Consider the following 18,566-nt stretch of genomic DNA (forward strand, 5'->3'; position numbering starts at 1 on the left):
GCCCTTCGCGCCCTCTCGCTCCGTCCGCCCGGGCGCCGGCGTTCGCGCGCCGCTCCGGAAGTGGGCTCGTGGCCCGCGGCTCCTGCCTCGGGCCGGCGACCGTCGCCACGGTGGCGGCCACCGCGTCACGGCCCACCTCGGCGGCGCTGGGCGCCGTGGTGACCGCGGGCCCCGAGCCCATGAGCGGCCAGGGGCAGTCGGGGTCCGGGTCGTCGGCGTGGAGCGCGGTGTTCCGCCACGTCCGCTACGAGAACCTGGTGGCCGGCGTGAGCGGCGGGGTCCTGTCCAACCTCGCGCTCCACCCGCTCGACCTCGTGAAGATCCGCTTCGCCGGTAAGGGCCCGGCCCGCGGCGGGCGCGACGGACCCCCCTCCCCTCTCGCCCAGGCCCCCCCACACACACACGCAGCGCGGGCTCTGAAGAAGACGCTGTCCCGTCCGGGCCCGCCGGGGCCACTCGGGAAACGGGGTCCGGGCCCCAGCCGAGGGCAGAACTGCCCCCCACCCGCCGCACCGCTCGGCGGCGTGGAGCGGGGCCCGGAGCGGAAGTGCAACGACGACCGGGATCGCGGGCGGGCGGTGGGGCTTTCGTCCTGACACCTGCGAGCCGCCCGTCCGCCGTGGCCAGGCTCTTGGACGCCCGAGCCGGGCCGGCCACGTGTTTGGCGGCGCCCGGGTAGGGCGGGAGCCGCGGCCCGGCGCCGGGGAATGGAACCGGTTTCGGAATTCTCTAGAAGGTCAGGTTTGGGGTGCGGGACGCAGCTTGGCGTGCAAGGTTCTGTGACCCGAGCGCGAGGGACTCCGGCCCCTAAAACAGTGCAGTAGGTGGGCCGAGAGCGTTGCGTTTGCGGGTCGTGGCGTTAACTGAGGCGCGCTGGCCGTGACGGATCTGAAGCTCCGCGGGTTTCTGCTCAGACTCCGTTTCGAAGAGGTCCGGTTTGAGTAACCGTGTCTGGCAAGCGTGTCGCCGTGGTCTTGTTCCCGTTACGGAGGAGTGCAGTTCCGCTTGGAGAGTCGTGACGCACACGTGGTTTGTGTGGAGTCAGGTTTTAGTGGGGCTTAGCTCCAGCACCGAGTTCCTTCTTGTCGATCGCAACGTCGGTCAGGTTGTTGGGGGGGGGGGGGGGTTGGTTTGGTTTTTTCTTACTAATCAAATCTGGAGCGATGGCACAGCGGGTAGGGCGGTTGCCTTGCACACGGCCGACCTGGGTTCGATTCCTCCGCCTTCTCGGCAAGCTACCAAGAGTATCCCGCCCGCACGGCATAGCCTGGCAAGCTCCCCGTGGCGTATTCAGAAGTATGCCAAAACCAGTAACGACCAGGCTCACAATGGAGACGTTACTGGGCCCGCTCGAGCAAATCGATGAACAACGAGGGGACAGTGCTACTAATCAAATCACCGAAAATTACCAGTTTACAAGGTTACTTATGATTGAGTTTCAGCCACAGAATTCAAACACCAATCGCTTCACCAGGGTCCACTCCCCTCCACCAGTTTTCACATTTTTTCTTTTGCTACCCGCCTGCCTCTTTGGCAGGAATTTTTTTCTTTTTTTTTTTTAATTGACTCACCTTGAGATACACAGTTACGAAGTTGTTCCTGATTGCATCATGCAATGTTCTAGCACCCCTTCACCTGTGTACATTTCCTGCCACCGATGTCCCCAGGTTTCCCTCCTGCCCCCACCTCCAGCCTGCTTCTATGACAAACACTTTTCTTTTTTTTCCTCCCCCCCCCCCTTTCCATTTAGGCACTGCGGTTTGCAATACTATTACTGATAAGGTATCATGCATATCACTTTCTCTCGGTTCAACAACAGGTTCTCCAGTGTGAGTTTTATCATTGTTGTGGTAGTTCCTTCCCTGATAGGGCCTTCCCTCCCCCAATTGTGTGAAGTTTCCTACTCGGAACCAGTTTTCCTGGCCTGTCAATTCTGTTGTCTTGGGGCATTAGTTACACCCCTACTATATTTCCTGATATCCTGAGTGAGTGAGATCATTGTGTCCCTCTCCCTCTGAGAGACAGGTTAATTCTATTCTGATAGATAACATTTGCTTACTGTTTGTGTACTGATTTAAGAGTTAGAAAGCACTTAAACAGTTCCTGCCCTGGCAATTTATAATCTTAATTTTAGGCTTATCTTTAGACTTATCTAAAGGGTGATTCTGGATATTGGTACTTGATAGTACTTCCCTGTGGTTGACCTGGGTTCCAGCCTCAGCACTAATGGTCCCCTGTGTGATTCCTGAGTGCAGAGCCAGGTGTGGCCCAAGCACCCTCCCCATTCCCAAAGAAAAATGAGCACCCCTGTGAGCAACCCCCAAGAATTGCCAGGTGTGTTACCAAAACAAACCAAAAAAGCAGGGCTTTGTGTTGAAGCCCACAGTGCCGCTATGAACCTGGAATAAAAAAGAGGAAAGTTTAGGAAGATGAATAACTGAAACTAAATAATTGGCATTTCGTGTCACACTCTAGTCTTTATACTTTCATTAATTAAGCCTTTAATATTGTCTGTTGACATGGGTGTTAGTCTTGAATTAAACCAGAGCTGGAATATTTCAGCGCGTTCAGGTGCAAATCGGAGTTCTGTGAGGTATCCAATGTGGCGGATTAGAAATCCTTTTATGTAAGAAATGCTTACAAGAACTAGTTGGCCCTGGAAGTGGGACGATTAAGATGTTTAGAGCAAGAAAGGTGAGCTGTCCTATTGTGCGGTGATCTGAAACACCTGTTCGTAGCCTTACAGCCGTGGACCAGAACTGCCACCTGCGGTCAAAACCCACTAGTCTGCAGGGCTGACAGTTTAGGTGAAAATGACAGAGAAACAGATTTTTGACCCCACAAAATGGTGGTGCTGGATCAAGAACTCTGGGAGAGACTGGAAATAGACCAGAGATCGAGGTGGCAGAGATGAGAGCAGGTAGCAGTATTGGCTGCAAAGACTCAGTTTGTCTTTGAAGCCCCTTCTAAGAGTAACATATAATTCTGAATCTCCAGAATAATGAGATGCCTAAGAAATAAGAATGTGAATGAAACTTCAAAATGGTAATTTAGGGGCAGAGTGATAGAACAGTGGCTAGAGAGTTTGCCTTGCATGCAGCTGACCTGGGTTCAATCCCCAGCATCCCATATAGTTACCTGAGCCCTGCAGATCCAGGAGTAACCCTTGAGCATTGCCAGATGTGTCCAGGAGAGAGTAATTTACAGGCCAGAGAAAGAACACCAGAGTTAAGACAATTGCCATGCACGCGGCTCTGTTAGCTATGGCCATGATTGTGTCTCTGGCACCGCTTGTGGTTCCCCCAGAGTATCTCCAGAGCTCACAGAACCATGAGTAGCCGCTGAACACCATCAGGCATGACCCAAGCCCCCCTCCCATGCCCACTAAACAGTAATTTTCAGAAATAATCTGAAATTCTAAAGTGAAAGGAACCAAAACATAGAGCCCCATAAGAATAGCTGACAGCAGATTTGTGTATGTGTGGTATAATAATAGCTAACAGAATGCCCAGGATTTGTTGTGTGCCAGGTGTGAACTTAAAGGCATATGTGTTGACTCATTTAATCCTCTGTCATTCTTAGAAGAATTGTGTTGATATCTTTCCTATGTAATGGATGAAAGACTCAGCACAGAAATCAGGTAACAACTCAGAGTCACACAATAAAGTGTTGGGACTCAAATTCAGATTTAGAAGTCTTACTGCATAGCAGTCAAGACGAATACTATTCGTTTGAAAAAGTGAGTGGTTTGGTGTAGTTACAGCATCAGGTGGAAATAAAATCCACCCCCTACCCCCAATTAAGAGGCTGTTAATTAACACATTTCTCAGTACCTTATAAAATAAAACAGAAGTAGGTGTGGATTTAGGAATGAGGTAAAAGCTAGAGATTTAGAAACACAGGGAAAGCAGTTTACTGAATTAGTGACTAAAACAGAGGATGCATATTCACACACACTTTTAAAACATGGGCATGACACATGCTAGGGGAGAAGGGAGCGCCAAATAAAGGGTGTTGGGAGGATCCTCCCAGGATGGGAGAAGCATGCCGAAAGTAGACTATAGACCAAACGTGTTTGCCATTCAATGCCTCTCTTGCAAACCACAGGACCCAAAAGGAGAGAGAGAGAACAAGGGGGGAATGCCCTGTCACAGAGGCAGGGGGGGATGGGGGGGATGGGGAGGTGGGATCGGTGGGGGTGGAGGATGGGCGCTGGTGGAGGGATGGGTACTTGATCATTGTATGACTGAAACCCAAGCACAAAAATTTGTAAGTCTACAACTGTACCTCATGGTGTTTCACTAATAAAAATTTAAAAAATAAAACATGGGCATGAGAGATGGAATTTTAAAGGAAATTTGGCAGGCAAAGAAGTAGGACGAAAATCAAAAGGGTGTAGAATGAAACTAGCCTAAAGAAGAGCGAATAGAGGGTAAAGAAGGCCAAGCCAGGCACGGCTGAGGACTTCCGGAGAGCCCTTGAAGGTCTCTTGAGTACACTTGCAGGAACAGTGGCAGAGGGTGGAGGGAAGAAAATCCCTTGAGCTAGTTATCTCCTGAGGAGGATTTACTGATACTGGTATCCTTGAACCTCTGGAGGTTGGAGAGTTTACTTACTGGTGAGAAAGCAGTAAAGCTGGAGAAGGCAGAAGAGAGTGTGGCTGCTTAGGCTCTTTGTCGGAGACTGAGTTGAACATAACCCCCAGTAGGAAATCAGTTATCTTGCTAGCCAGTGTACACATACACACATACACACACACACACACACAGCCATTACTGACTCAAATTTCATATAACTGTATTTAGTTTTAGAACTGGTGGTGTTATTTACGTTGCTTCATTACAGTCTACATATATATGTGTATATATGTATATATATATGCGCTCAGTTTCTTGATCTATTTTGTTTACTGTCTTGTTTAATACCAGGGTTTCCTTACGGAAGTGTGCATCTGATTATCCCAGCACACTTGAACTCAAGACTGAGAAATAAAGAACTTCGAAATCATACTCCCGTGTGGTTTTCAAACCTTTGCAGTTAGACCTGTATTAGTTGGCCAGGGCTGCCACAAGTAATACTATAGATTTCAGGGTTGGGGGTTGCTAAACACAGAAAATACTTTGTTCATCATTCCGGGAGTTGGAATTCTGAGGTCCTGGGCCAGCAGGGTTGGTATGGGGCAGGACCTTCCCTTGGGCTTCTGACAAGCTGTGTCCTATGTCCTGTGTCTTCAGGTGGCCTTTGCTCTGTGCCCACAATACTAGTGTTCTTCCTCTCTAGAGGGACACTGAACCAACTTGACTTCAACCATTGTGACCCCATTTAATTAGAATTACCTCCTTCTAGCCCCCATCTCCAGCATCACTCTGGAGTTAGGGTTTCAGCATAGAAACTGGGATTTGGGGGCAGACGCACCCAATTCAGTCCCTAATTGGAACTGAGGGTGTACAGTGGCTAGGGCATTTACCTTGCTTGTGGCCAACCTGGGTTCTATCCTTGACATCACATATCATCCTCTGTAATGAAGAGTCACTTTATAGCCTGGTTGAATATGGGCTACATAAAAGAAATTGTGATAGTCTGTTGCTGTATTTCAGTTGCAGGTGTAAAGGTCTAAACTGTTCTTAGGTGTGAGGAGAGCAAATATTTGCTGGCAAGTTGCTTTTAGAGAAGCATGGAGTGCCTTTGCTCTGTGTCCTCACCCATAGGCCATCAACCCACATTCGAATCATCCTCAGTCTGGAAGGCAAAAGAGGATCTTTGAGTTGTATTTGATCATTGCTTCTTGCCTATTTTTTCTCCCTGTGAACTCAGAGCTTATGTAATTGGCCTATTTTTCTTAGGAACTTTTATTATTTTCTTGTTGATTGATAGGTATCTCTGGTATATTAGATATGTCAATGCCTGTGTCTGTGGGGTGAGAGGAGGTGCCAGGGATCAAACCCAAGGCCTTACATATATGGATAAACAGTTTTTCTTCAGCCTCTCTGTAGAGTCTTGTAAAATAGAAGTTTAAAAGTTGATCAAATAAATATTACCTCATAAACTTCCAAAACTTTTTAAAATTCCCTTAAACAACATAAAATCGATATATTATAACATCATTTGCTTTACAACTTCTGAGAATAAGAAAACAATAGATGAGGATCCCTTTCTGCTGTTTTGGTTTTGGTGTTTGTATGTGTATTGGTGGGAAGGGTAAAAGACTGAAGGAAAAAAGGTGTATCTCTTTCTCTATGTTTTCTTTCCTGCCACTCTTAGGGTCTTTGTCCAGGGGGCACGCCATGCACTTAAACCTTTGTCATTGGGGGCATGCTATGCACTTAAAACCTGGCTACATTCATGAACCAGAGAGGGACCTTAGCAGCTTGAGTATGTTTTGTGTGGTAGAGGCCTGGGTTTGACTCCTGGCACTACATCAGCACAGAGGCAGGAGCTCGAGCATGACTGAGTATGGCTCCTTCAAAATGGAACAATGCATGCTTTCACGAGTGCACTGATTTTATTAATCCTTGGAAGATGGTTTTCTTACTGAAGGAGTTTTTCCTTCTGAATTCATCTCCCCCCATTTGATCTATATGTGGTTCAGTGCTCTAACTTTGTTCTTCACTTTGTGTATCCTTGACTGCAGTAAGTGATGGATTGGAATTGAGGCCAAAATATAAAGGAATTGTGCATTGCTTGACGACTATTTGGAAACTTGATGGACTACGGGGGCTTTACCAAGGAGTCACCCCAAATGTGTGGGGTGCAGGCTTATCCTGGGGACTTTACTTTTTCTTGTAAGTACATCTGGGGACTTGACGGTATTAAATAAAAGCGATTTTAGTTTTTATAATTTTTTTTACATTTAATTGATAAAGCAAGAGGTATCATTTATTCAGTTTGTCTAAACTAGGTGATAGAAAGCAAAATGGCTTGTTTAATCCTCTGTCAATTATTACCAGAGACATTTGATCTGAAAGGAAGTTCTTAACGGGAGAAGGTGAAAGGATGAGTTGGATAAACACTCTTAGAGAAGCCATGTCTGAGATCACCTCAAGAAGACATTACATTTGCTCCATACCAGAGTTGGAAAAGCACGGGTGGCGAGACCTGAGGGTATTGACAGAGCTGGTGCCCCTAGGAGCAACTTGCTGGGAGAAGCGAACCAAGTCCTGCCTGGTTGACTTTGGGCAGATTCCTTCTTATTTGACCAGCTCCACTGGGGGCCTCACTGGCCCCTTTCCTTCTCCTCTATGGGCCTCGGGGCATGACCATGGGAAATAGCTGCTGCAGTCCCTTCTGAAGAGGCTGCAGAAGGCCCAGTGGCAGCCCCATGGAGCTTACTGAGGGTGCGGCCATGGGAACGGAGCTACCTTGCTCTAACCAGGGCCTCCGCCCAGGCCGGGCTCACCTCTGAGCCGTGACCTAGATGGCAGGAGTGGGAGACTCTTGTTCACTGACGGCCTGTTTAGGAAAACCACACCTGCTATACTCCCATTTCCTCTTGTTCATCTATTTTACTTGAATTCATATTTTTATAGCAATATCTAAACCAATCTTAAAATTTTTGTTTTGTTTCTTGATCACATCTGTCAATGCTCAGGATGTACGTAGGCTCTGTGCTTAGGGATCACTCCTAGCAGTGCTCAGGGACAAAATGAGGTGCCGGGACTTATGTAAGGCAAGCACCCCATCCACTGTACTATCTTTTCGGCTCCCTTAACACATTTTTTAAACAAAAGAAAAAATTCAACCTTATTTTTAAGTATTTTTACATTTTAAGATATCCCTGTGTGAGGGAAACTATTATTATAAACTTGGTTGTTACAAATTTCGGAGATCATGTGGTTTCCTAAAGAGGTTTTTTGTTTTGTTTTGTTTTCTTGGTTTGGTTTTTTGGACTACACCCCGCAATGCTCCGGGTAACTCCAGGCTCTCCACTCAGGAATTACTCCTGGCTGTTCTCTGGGGACCATAGAGAATGTGGGATTGAACCCGGGTTGATTGTGTACAGGGCAAGCACCCTACTCATCTTTCCAGCCCCTCAAAAGATAGTTTCTAAGGACAAACTTTAGGATGATTGTAACTTAGGTGCTGAGACTTTCTCATAGTAGCACTACATTTGTTTTTAGGTTAGGTTGATACTAATTGTGCGAAAGAATTTAGTTCAAGTCTTCTATAAGAAAGTGGGAATTAGAGAGTTCAAAAGGCTTGACTGGTTTGGTTTCTCTGCTGAGAAGCTTTGATTAACTCTGTTTTCTGGCTGAATGAAGCCCAGATGCCTTTCTGCCACTCAAGGGACCTGGTTTTGCTTGTGCTCTCTCTCACCCTATCAGAACTTCTGACCCAGCTCACCCAATCCCTCCTACACAGAGCCTTTTGGTGAGCTCAGCCATGAGTTTTGAATCTTTTATGAAACCATCCATGTTCTTTCGTTATAATTACTTGCTGATGTGTTAATTAGGATCCACCGTGCAGATGCCAGCTGTAGTACTAGGACATAGATGCTCAGCTCATATTTATTTAGAGCCTTTTCCTGCTCCTTGTGTTATCTGCCTGGCCACTCACTATTCTGCATACACCCACCTTCCAGTTTTCCTATTATGTGTATTAAAGGAGAAATAAGTGTGAGGTGCAGTGTCTGAAAGGTGTGTTGTTTGCCATAATCTCTCCATGTTGTGGAGAGGAGTTAATGGACTCACAGTGATCCCTTTCTGGAAGAGGTTTTATTTTCTTAGGTTATGCTCTGCCTTTGGGGTGCTGTTAATGTATACTTAAAGAACACACTTGACTGCTTTGTGACATCTGTTTAGAAACGTACCATTTCTCCTGTTTTAATTCTAGTTACAATGCCATCAAATCCTATAAGACGGAAGGTAGAGCTGAGCAGTTGGAAGCAACAGAATATCTTGTCTCAGCTGCTGAAGCTGGTAAGGCATTGTGAGAAGTGTGACTTCAACTCATTCCCCCCCCCCCTTTTTTTTTCATTTTGTTTGCCCGCCATCCTTTGAATATCTAAGTTTAAGTGTATGTGTCAAGCAATACTAATCAGTTCACATGAGAGTTCCAAAGCTAAGTATTCTGACTCATTACTCTGGATAGATCTCAGTATTTTGGGACCTGATAGATAGTTCAAAGGACTAGAGCATGCCTGGCATGCTTGCAGCCCGGAGTTTAATCCCCATAATGCATGCCTTCCCCTCTGCCCCCAAGTACCTCTGGGTGTGACTCCACTGGCCAAGCATCACCAGAAGTGGTCCCCAGGCTCCCTGAGCACGTCTGGGATATCCCTCCCTGGCCCCTGGTAAAAATATATATGTAAAGAATAATTTATAATTTAGAGAAGCTACAAATCAAAAAATTTATGATATTTCTTCAACTCTTTCTTTCAGTCTGTACTGAAAGCCTTCTAACTCCTATTTTGATATTTTGCTTACTTTAGTTTGTTAACTAGTTATTCTCTATGGAAAGCAACTCATTTTTAAATCCTGGTCAGTAACAGGAACCTGGATCACTGACAGCCTCAATGAATATTTGTTGAGAACGATTGCTTAGGAAACTTTACCAGTGGATATTTTTCTTTCTTTTTTTTCTTTTTAAACAGATACTGTCATTTTCTGTAAAGAGTGTAAAATGGTACTGATTACAGCAATAGTTTAATTTTTGAGGCCTGCTGCTGCTTGGAATGGATTATGATCAAGCTGGGGTAGATCCTTGTGTGCACAGGTGCAGATGCCTGAAGCACTGGGCTGGGCCTTTTTCTAAATAGACCATTGTTCCTGGGCCACACAAGGGAGAAAGGGCCGGTGGGCTGAGTGACCTTTTTAAAATCTTGATTCCAGGAGCCATGACCCTCTGCATCACAAACCCACTGTGGGTAACAAAAACTCGCCTGATGTTACAGTACAACGGTGTGGTTAATCCCCCGCAGCAGCAATATAAAGGAATGTTTGATACACTGGTGAAAATATATAAGTATGAAGGTGTGCGTGGATTGTATAAGGTAATTTAACATTTTGAATAACTGACAGCTTCAATTTCCTTTGCTCTGTTCTCCAAGTTCTGGATGATCCATAGTCAGCCCTAAAACAAAGCCAAATTTATACCAGAAACAATTCGGCGAAAGACTGAACTCTCCTTTCCATACTGACCTGTGTGTTCCAACACTCACCTCACTCCTCTAGGCTCTGTCAGGACACAGGCTGGCATGAGAAGGGCCCTTGCACGCTCCTGAGCAGCCTTCCATTCTCCCAGGCACACAGTGGGGCTGCCCGCTTGCCTTCCCACCCCTACGGCTGAGAGCTCCTGGAAACAAGGTGTGAGTTTCAGTTCTTTTAATTGCTTGCTCCTTTCTAGGGATTTGTTCCTGGCCTCTTTGGGACATCACATGGTGCCCTTCAGTTTATGGCATATGAATTGTTGAAGTTGAAATACAACCAGCAAATGAACAGATTACCAGATGCCAAATTGGTAAGATGACTCTTAAAAACAAGTCTTGTATATATTTTTTAGCCTATTTATTGTAATAATGACGAACACTGACTTTACAGCTAATTTCACTTATGGCTGAATATCTTATAGGCCATGTACACAGATACATACACGCACACCAAAAAATTCAAAATAGACTTAGTGAATTGCACAGAGCTTGTTTTAAGAGTGGAAGCTTTTTGGTGGGACTTATTTAAAAGTTTGTTTTCTGGAACCAGGGATATCACTCCATGATGAAGCACTTGTCTTGCATGTGTGAGGCCCCAGGTTTAATCCCTGTTGCCACCAAAAAAAAAAAAAAACCCCAAGTTTGCTTTCTTGTATAATTTAAGTTTTATAGTTTTTAAGGGATCCAATCTGAAAAAGAGCATGTTTTGTGCTGTCTTTTCAGAGCACAGTAGAATATATATCTGTTGCAGCACTGTCCAAAATTTTTGCCGTAGCGGCAACATACCCATACCAAGTTGTGCGAGCTCGTCTTCAGGATCAGCACAAGTACTACGCGGGTGTGTTGGATGTGATCACAAAGACCTGGAGGTGAGTCCTGTGGGCAGTGCACAGGGCCCTCAAGAGATGCCTTGCAAGCATTTGGGGGCGGGGGGGGCGTGCATTTCCTGATACCCATACCCATTTACATTCTTTAGGACTATATTCTCTGTGAGGCTGCTTCTTCATTTGGCAAAGTGAGATCCTCAGCCTGGTTGGGTCTTAGAGAAGTCAAATGCATTGACAGAATGAAACAAAATTTGAATCTTACAAGATTTTGGAACAGCATAGAATCTTCGGAAAAGCTATAAAACCCCTAGTTTGATGAACGGGCCCTGCCCCTGCTCCTGCCCCATGTCTTCTGCACATCCTTGTCTCTGCATGGGGAGGAGAGCTACCATGTCAGCATGGGCCAGTCTTACTGCTCCAGAATTTTGCTCGCTCAGAAGGGCCACAGTAGAATATTTAGAGCATTTAAATTTGAGAACCTTGCAGACAAATTCTGAGTCGTATTCCTGTTTTAGGCTAATGAAGTAAGTTTCATTTTTGCTTGTGTGATATTGATTGTTCTCTAGCATACTAAAAACTGAGATTTTAGAATGCCTCTCAGTTTATATTTCTGCCTATTTAGACATTTAAAGGCATTTTAGTGCCCAGGAAAGGGCTCAATAGGCTGAGTGCAGGCTTGGCATGCAGGAGAACTGGGTTCAAGCCCCAGCGGTCCCCCACACCACTAGGAGTGATCCCCAAGTACTGCCAAGTGTAGCTCCCTGCCATCTCCCCTGCAAAAAAAAAAAAAGTCATTTGAAAGATGGTTATTGTCAAAGCCCCTTTCAGTGTTGTGCTACCCACAGCCTCTCTCCACTGGCAAAATGAGTGCTAAGCCCTATCACTGTTCATAAGCCACATCACTTTGGACATTGAAAATCTACTTTTCAGTCATGGTGTAGTTTGACTTCACTCACTATCAGCACTCTGGGGCATTTAAATAACTGTCACTTAAACTTTATCGGCCTCAAAAGCTGGCTCAGAAGGCTGGAGCATTCTTTGCATATGGGAACTTCAGGGTTGATCTCTGGCACCTCCTGATCCCCCCAAGCATTGTCAGAAATGGTTGGAAAAAATTAAACTTTTACATCTTTACACTGGGCTGGAGCGATAGCACCGCAGGTAGGGTGTTTGCCTTGCAAGCAGCCAACCTGGGTTCGATTCCTCTGTCCCTCTCAGATAGCCCAGCAAGCTACCGAGAATATCCCACCCACTGGGCAGACCCTGGCAAGCTCCCCATAGCATATTTGATATGCCAAAAATAGTTACAACAGACGCAATGATCCCCAACAAACCATTAGCAAATAGAATCCAACAAGTCATCAAAAAGACTATACACCATGACCAATTGGGATTCATCCTGGGGATGCAAGGATGGTTTAACATTCAGAAATCAATATAATCCATCTTATTAACAAAAGAAAAGATAAAAACCATATGATCATATCAATAGATGCAGAGAAAGCATTTGACAAGATCCAGCACCCGTTTATGATAAACCCTCACCAAAATGTGGATAGAGGGGACTTTTCTCAATATACTTAAAGCCATCTACCACAAGCCTACAGCAAGCATCATCCTCAATGGGGAAAAATTGAGAGCCTTCCCTCTAAGATGGGGGGTGAAACAAGGATGCCCACTCTCTCCACTGCTGTTCAATATAGTACTGGAAGTACTTTCAATAGCAGTTAGGCAAGAAAAAGATATTAAGGGCATCCAGGTAGGAAAGGAATAAATCAAGCTCTCACTATTCGCAAATGATATGATACTATACTTAGAGAACTCTAAAACCTCTACCAAGAAACTCCTAGAAACAATAGACTTGTATAGGAAAGAGGCAGGCTATAAAATCAATACCCAGAAGTCCATGGCTTTCCTGTATGCAAATAGTGAGAAGAAAGTGACATAAAAAAAAAATCCCATTCACAACTGTGCCCCAGAAAATCAAGTTACTTAAGAATCAGCTTAACTAAGGATACAAAAGACCTTTACAGAGAAAACTACAAAATGCTACTTCAGGAAATAAAAGAGGACACGAGGAAATGGAAAGATATCCCCTGCTCATGGATCGGGAGAATTAACATTGTCAAAATGACAATACTTTCCAAAGCATTGTACACATTCAGTACGATCCCTATAATGATACCCATGACATTCTTCAAAGAAATGGAGCAAACACTCCTGAAATTCATATGGAACAATAAGCCCCCACGAATAGCTAAAGCAATTCTTGGGGAAAAAGAAAATGGGAGGAATCAACCTCCCCAACTTCAAACTCTACTACAAAGCAGTAATAATTAAAACAGCATGGTACTGGAACAAAGGCAGAGCTGCAGACCAATGGAACGGGGTTGAATATACTGACATCTCCCCCCAAACATATGATCATCTAATCTTTGACAAAGGAGCAAGAAATGTGAAGTGGAGCAAGGAAAGCCCCTTTAACAAATTGTGCTGGCAAAATTGGACGGCTACATGCAAAAAAGTGGGCTCAGATCTCTGCCTAACACCACGTACAAAAGTAAGATCAAAATGAATTAAAGATCTCAACATCAGACCAGAGTCCATAAGGTACATTGAAGACAAAGTTGGCAAAACCCTCCATGACGTTGAAGCTAATGGTATCTTCAAAGATGTCACACCACTGGCCAAGCAAATGAAAACAGAGATAGACAAATGGGACTATCTTAAACTAAGAAGCTTCTGCATCTCAAAAGAAACAGTGACCCCTACTGAGGTCACGAGTTGCCCCCCACAAGTGACTCTCTGGCATGGCCATGGCTCCAGAGTCAAAAGGACTTAGTCCAGAGCCCAGCAGCTTGCAGAAGAAAAGTGAATGGACCATGTGTTAAACTACGGCGCCATGCCTCCCCAGGAGGGAAAGGGTGTTGCTCCCTTCCGCCTTCCCCCCCCCCTCCCCCAGCAGCAGTGTGGCCGCCGCCTCAGAGCTTATAGGAAAGCCAGGTATGAGCCGGCGGTGACGGGGCAACTGCAGTCTCATGGGAAGGGGGGCGGTACTGGCACGTCCTTCACGCCCTACCCAGGTCATGAGTTCCCCCCCACAAGCAGCTCTTCGCCACGGCCATAACACCAGACACACAGAAACCAATCTCGTAATTATCTGACTCTTTGCAGAAATCCAAAATCGTGGCCACATGACATTATATGATTCTCATAACCAGCCATAGAAAACAAAGTATTTCACAATGCCTTTTCAGCAATTCTGATTGTTTGGGGGGAAATTCTAAACAACAATGGTGCATCTTTTGTCGAAGTAATGAATGTAATCAATGTAAAGAAGAGTTAAGTAGAAATCATCTGCCTCACAGGCATTTGGAGGGGTGGGAGGGGGGTATACTGGGGTTCTTGGTGGTGAAAAATGAGTACTGGTGAAGGAAAAGGTTGTGATCATTGTATGACCGAGACTTAAACCTGAAAGCTTAGTAACTTTTCCCACAGTGATTCAATAAATAAATATAAAAAGAAAAATTAATAATAAAAAATTAAGGTGGAGTTCATGCCCAATTCAATCAGCTAATCAGTGGCTGAATAAATAGCAGTACTCCTACAAAAAAAAAGAAACAGTGGCCTTGAAATTTACATACAAGTGGTACTACATGGAAAGTATCATGCTAAGCGAAATGAGTCAGAAAGAGAAGGACAGACATAAAAAGATTGCATTCATCTGGGGGACATAAAGTAACAAAATAGGAGACTAATACCCCAGAATAGCCGAGATAAATACCAGGAGATTCACTCCATGGCTTGGAGGCCAACCACACATGCTAAGGGAAAAGGCAGCTCAGATAGAGAAGGGAACATCAAGTAAAGGGTGTTGGGAGGATCCTCCCAGGATGGGAGATGCATGCTAAAAGTAGACTATGGACTGAACATGATTGCCACTCAATGCCTCTTCTGCAAACCACAGCACGCAAATGGAGAGAGAGAACAAAATGGAATACCCTGCCACAGAAGCAGGGTGGGGTGAGCAAATGGGGGGTGGGAGGGATACTGGGATCAGTGGTGGTGGAGAATGGGCACTGGTGAAGGGATGGATACTCGATCATTGTATAATTGAAACTCAAGCACAAGTATTTATAAATCTACAACTGTACCTCATGTGTTTCACTAATAACAAAAAAAAAACTAACAAGTCTCAAAATGGAGACGTTAGTGGTGCCCACTCGAGCAAATCAATGAACAATGGAAAGACAGTGCTACAGTGCATCTTTACAATGCTATGTAGAAAATTAAAACTTATATTTATTTATTTTTCCTTCTACAGGAAAGAAGGCATTGGTGGATTTTACAAAGGAATTGCCCCCAATTTGATTAGAGTGACTCCAGCCTGCTGTATCACCTTTGTGGTATATGAAAATGTCTCACATTTTTTACTTGACCTTAGAGGAGAAAATAAGCAATAAGATAATTTCTGCATATCAAGCCAAGGCAGCAACAATGTTCCTTTATACCAACATGGAAAACTCAGTAACACAGCACAGTAATCCTGGCTCATAATCAAATTGGTCCACAATCAGTAGAAATCCGAGAACTGCCAAGTCACGGTTTTTGTCTGCTTTTTTCCTTCCCCTGTATGGGCTTGATTCCCACTGCCTGAACCGGCCATCAGCGACACCCAGCCCTGAGTCCAGCAGTTTCGCATGTTTCTCCATTTCCTCATTCAAGTCAAAGCCGATGGGCAGCACTTGCTAAGGGATTTAGACACACTTGCTGCTGCTCCTGAACTCTGGCCTGCATCAGCTTTAGAAGCCGCGTCTGTGCAGTTAGCAAGAAAATGGCCTCTGAGAGGAAAGCTGGGCTGTTTCAAGGGTAAATTTTGATGTTTAAGGATTTACTGATGAAGGGTTTACTCAACTGGACTGCTTTAGAATCAGGACATTCTTGCAAATGCTGTGTAGTTTTTTTGATGTAATTAGAATGCAATCGAAATTTGAAGTTCTGTACTTCTCTTCATTTGAGAGATCACATCTTCAGTCATTCTGGTACTAGTTTATTGTGATGGAGCCCTATCTGTGATTTAAAATGTAGTCCTGCATCCAGTTATTTTTAATTTGGGGGGCCACAGATGTTTAATGTCTTTTAAATTTATAAAATCTGAACCTCTAAGGATTCAGCTGTGTTGCCCTTCTTCAGCATATATAACCGTGAGGTGCTTGTTGGTGTCGCTAACACATCACCTCACCTTCCCCAGGTGTTAGCATGGTTGGATATTTTTGTTGACTGACTGACTGAATGAATGAAAATGAGAAACTTGTAACTTCTTCATTTAATTTTCAGGTAATAGGGGCTCAGGCCCCAAATAAGTGATTACTCATCTACATTGATTGCACGAATTCAAACTTGTATACAGGTTGCATAATTGGCTATTATGGAATTTACTTTCATTGTGTTGCAGATATCTCTATAAAGACCTGATCCTAAGATGCAGGAATATTTCAAATGTTTTTATTTATTATTAGTATCTGTAAAGGCTGTTGCACTACCATTTATTTGTTCCGAACAGAACTGGTTTTCAAAGCCATATTTAGGTGGTTCTTTGAAAATAGGTCTATTTTTTTATATTTAAAAAATGGCACTGTTTAAAAAATAAAGATGAAATGATAAGTATCTAATTGTACTTCTTAGAATCTCTTGTAAAACAAAGGAATGCTTTATAAATTAAATTTGGTGTATTTTTTCACACTTGTGGATTATATAATTTATCTGAAGTCCTGAAATCAGTTCCTGTATGATACAGAAAAGCTGTAATAGAGTTTCAGAGGCCACATCATTACCTGAACGCTTCCTGTGTGGAATTGAGGAGAGCATCATTCCTGTCTCCAGAGTGCACACAAGCCAGCTGTCAGTCCTGCAGCCAAGTTCCTGCCAGATAACTGTAGTTCTGGATTACGGGCCAGGGGAGAGCTCTCCAAGGCCCAGGAGAGAGGTCCCTGTTCCCTCCCCATCACCACTGACTGTGCCCCCAGCTGTTGCTGGTGAAGACACAGCCCGCAGAAATTGCTGTCTTGATACCGGGCGAGTGCTGGACAGCAGCAAACTGTAGGCTGAATGTCGGGATGAAATGCAGCCGCGCGGTGGGGAGACTTGCTATGTGAGGATGTTTGGGGCAGGAAGGCTCTTGGGGAGGTCGACTTAGAAGCATGTTTACAAGTGAGGAAGCAAGGCCCACGGGAGGACCGAGCCCTGGGAGGAAGAGGCTCTAACTGGATGTCATGGGACAGCTTTGCTCTTTCTGTTTCACTTTAGACGGATCTCACCCCTCTGCCCACCACCCTTTGCCTCTCATTCATAAAATCGTGTCTTGGGTCAATTCAAGCCTGAGAGGGTTTTTGCGTTTTGTTTGGGACTGGGGAGAGCCACACCCAGCAGTGCTCAGGAATCACTTCTGGTGGGGCTCAGGGGACCATATCAAGTGCCCTCCAGATGTGGATAGAGAATGACCACTAAGGATGCCCGGAGCAACTAGCTATTCTGCCCCTGTTGAGTAGAGACCCAGCATGTGGGTACAGCGCCACTGAGGTCTGCTGCTGGGGAACTGGGAGTCCAGGCCCATAAACAGTGGCCAGGGTCAACCCTTGGAGATGGTCCTGGGGGCTCTCTGGAAACAATTAGGAATCTTGAAGAAGAGAGGGTTAAGGCAGAAGCTGGCGGCACTTGGGAACTCATGAAACATCGCTGACGGCTTGGGACGGTGACTAGAACAGGGTTTTCAGAGTGGAAACATGTCAGCTGGGTCTTGAAGCGGTTGTAGAGGGAAGCTGGAGGGAGGGAGCCATGGATAAAAGGCATTTCTAAAGCAGTCGGTGCCAGTGAAGGGCAGAAAGCTGAGCCTAAATGCTTGGAGTGTTACGGAACTTGCTCAGTTTTGTTTGGTGAATTAAATATAATTAGTAGAACCAAGAAGCATGGCCATGCATCATAGGGGTGACCGGAAGGCAAATAAAGCGAACTCGGAAAGGGAGGGTTCTCACCCAACAAATACGGGATGAAGATGAACGGCAGTGATGATAGATTGGAATTATTCCTCTGAAGGCACATTGCAAGCGGTTTAGCTGGGAAGGCTAAGGGCAAGTATTTATTTCAGTTAAGTCCTTGGATTTCAGCAGATAAAGGAACTTTAGGGAACTGTAGCTTGGGAGCCAGATCGTTCAGGGATTAACGCACTTACTTTCCTGTGGACCTAGTACTTATGGTCCCGCAGCCCTACCAGAAGTGTTCCCTGATCACAGAGCCAGGAGTAATCCCCAGCACCACTGGGTGTAGCCAGAACCCCTCCCCCCCCCCCCCCAAAAAAAACCAAAGAAACAAAAAAAAGAAGTGCTGCAAGTCTAGAAATAGAAAGTTGGGGAAGTTCACAAAACCAGGTCTATGGAGCTCAGTTGGACATGAAGATAGAGTCCAGGAAGAGCAACAGAAAGCAGGGCTGGGGTGGGTAGGATATGGCAGAATGTGAGCAGGCCTTGGGCGAAGATGCCGATCGCATCTCAGTACATGCTTTTGGGGGCTCACAGTTTTAGAAAGTGATGTTTCTTCAA

General features: G+C 45.2%; 1 protein-coding gene across 1 annotated transcript; it reads left to right on the forward strand.

The window, feature by feature from the left end:
- Positions 1-7: 7 nt before the first annotated feature.
- Positions 8-16,713, forward strand: SLC25A32 (solute carrier family 25 member 32). The gene is made up of 7 exons (XM_056111623.1): positions 8-333; positions 6,632-6,782; positions 8,830-8,915; positions 9,828-9,988; positions 10,342-10,455; positions 10,868-11,013; positions 15,296-16,713. Exons 1-7 carry the CDS (start codon positions 180-182, stop codon positions 15,432-15,434), a joined length of 951 nt encoding a protein of 316 aa, XP_055967598.1. The 5' UTR covers positions 8-179; the 3' UTR covers positions 15,435-16,713.
- Positions 16,714-18,566: the final 1,853 nt, after the last annotated feature.

The sequence above is a fragment of the Sorex fumeus genome, unplaced genomic scaffold (assembly GCF_029834395.1).
Source record: "Sorex fumeus unplaced genomic scaffold, SorFum_2.1 ptg000002l, whole genome shotgun sequence".
NCBI lineage: Eukaryota > Metazoa > Chordata > Mammalia > Eulipotyphla > Soricidae > Sorex > Sorex fumeus.

What these genes read in the sequence shown, in the direction of transcription:
- SLC25A32 (XM_056111623.1), top strand. Translation starts at nt 180, where the DNA reads ATGAGCGGCCAGGGGCAGTCGGGGTCCGGGTCGTCGGCGTGGAGCGCG. An exon ending in CGTGAAGATCCGCTTCGCCG is followed by an intron (nt 334 to 6,631) that starts GTAAGGGCCCGG and finishes CCTTGACTGCAG; the next exon opens with TAAGTGATGGATTGGAATTG. An exon ending in GTGATCACAAAGACCTGGAG is followed by an intron (nt 11,014 to 15,295) that starts GTGAGTCCTGTG and finishes TTCCTTCTACAG; the next exon opens with GAAAGAAGGCATTGGTGGAT.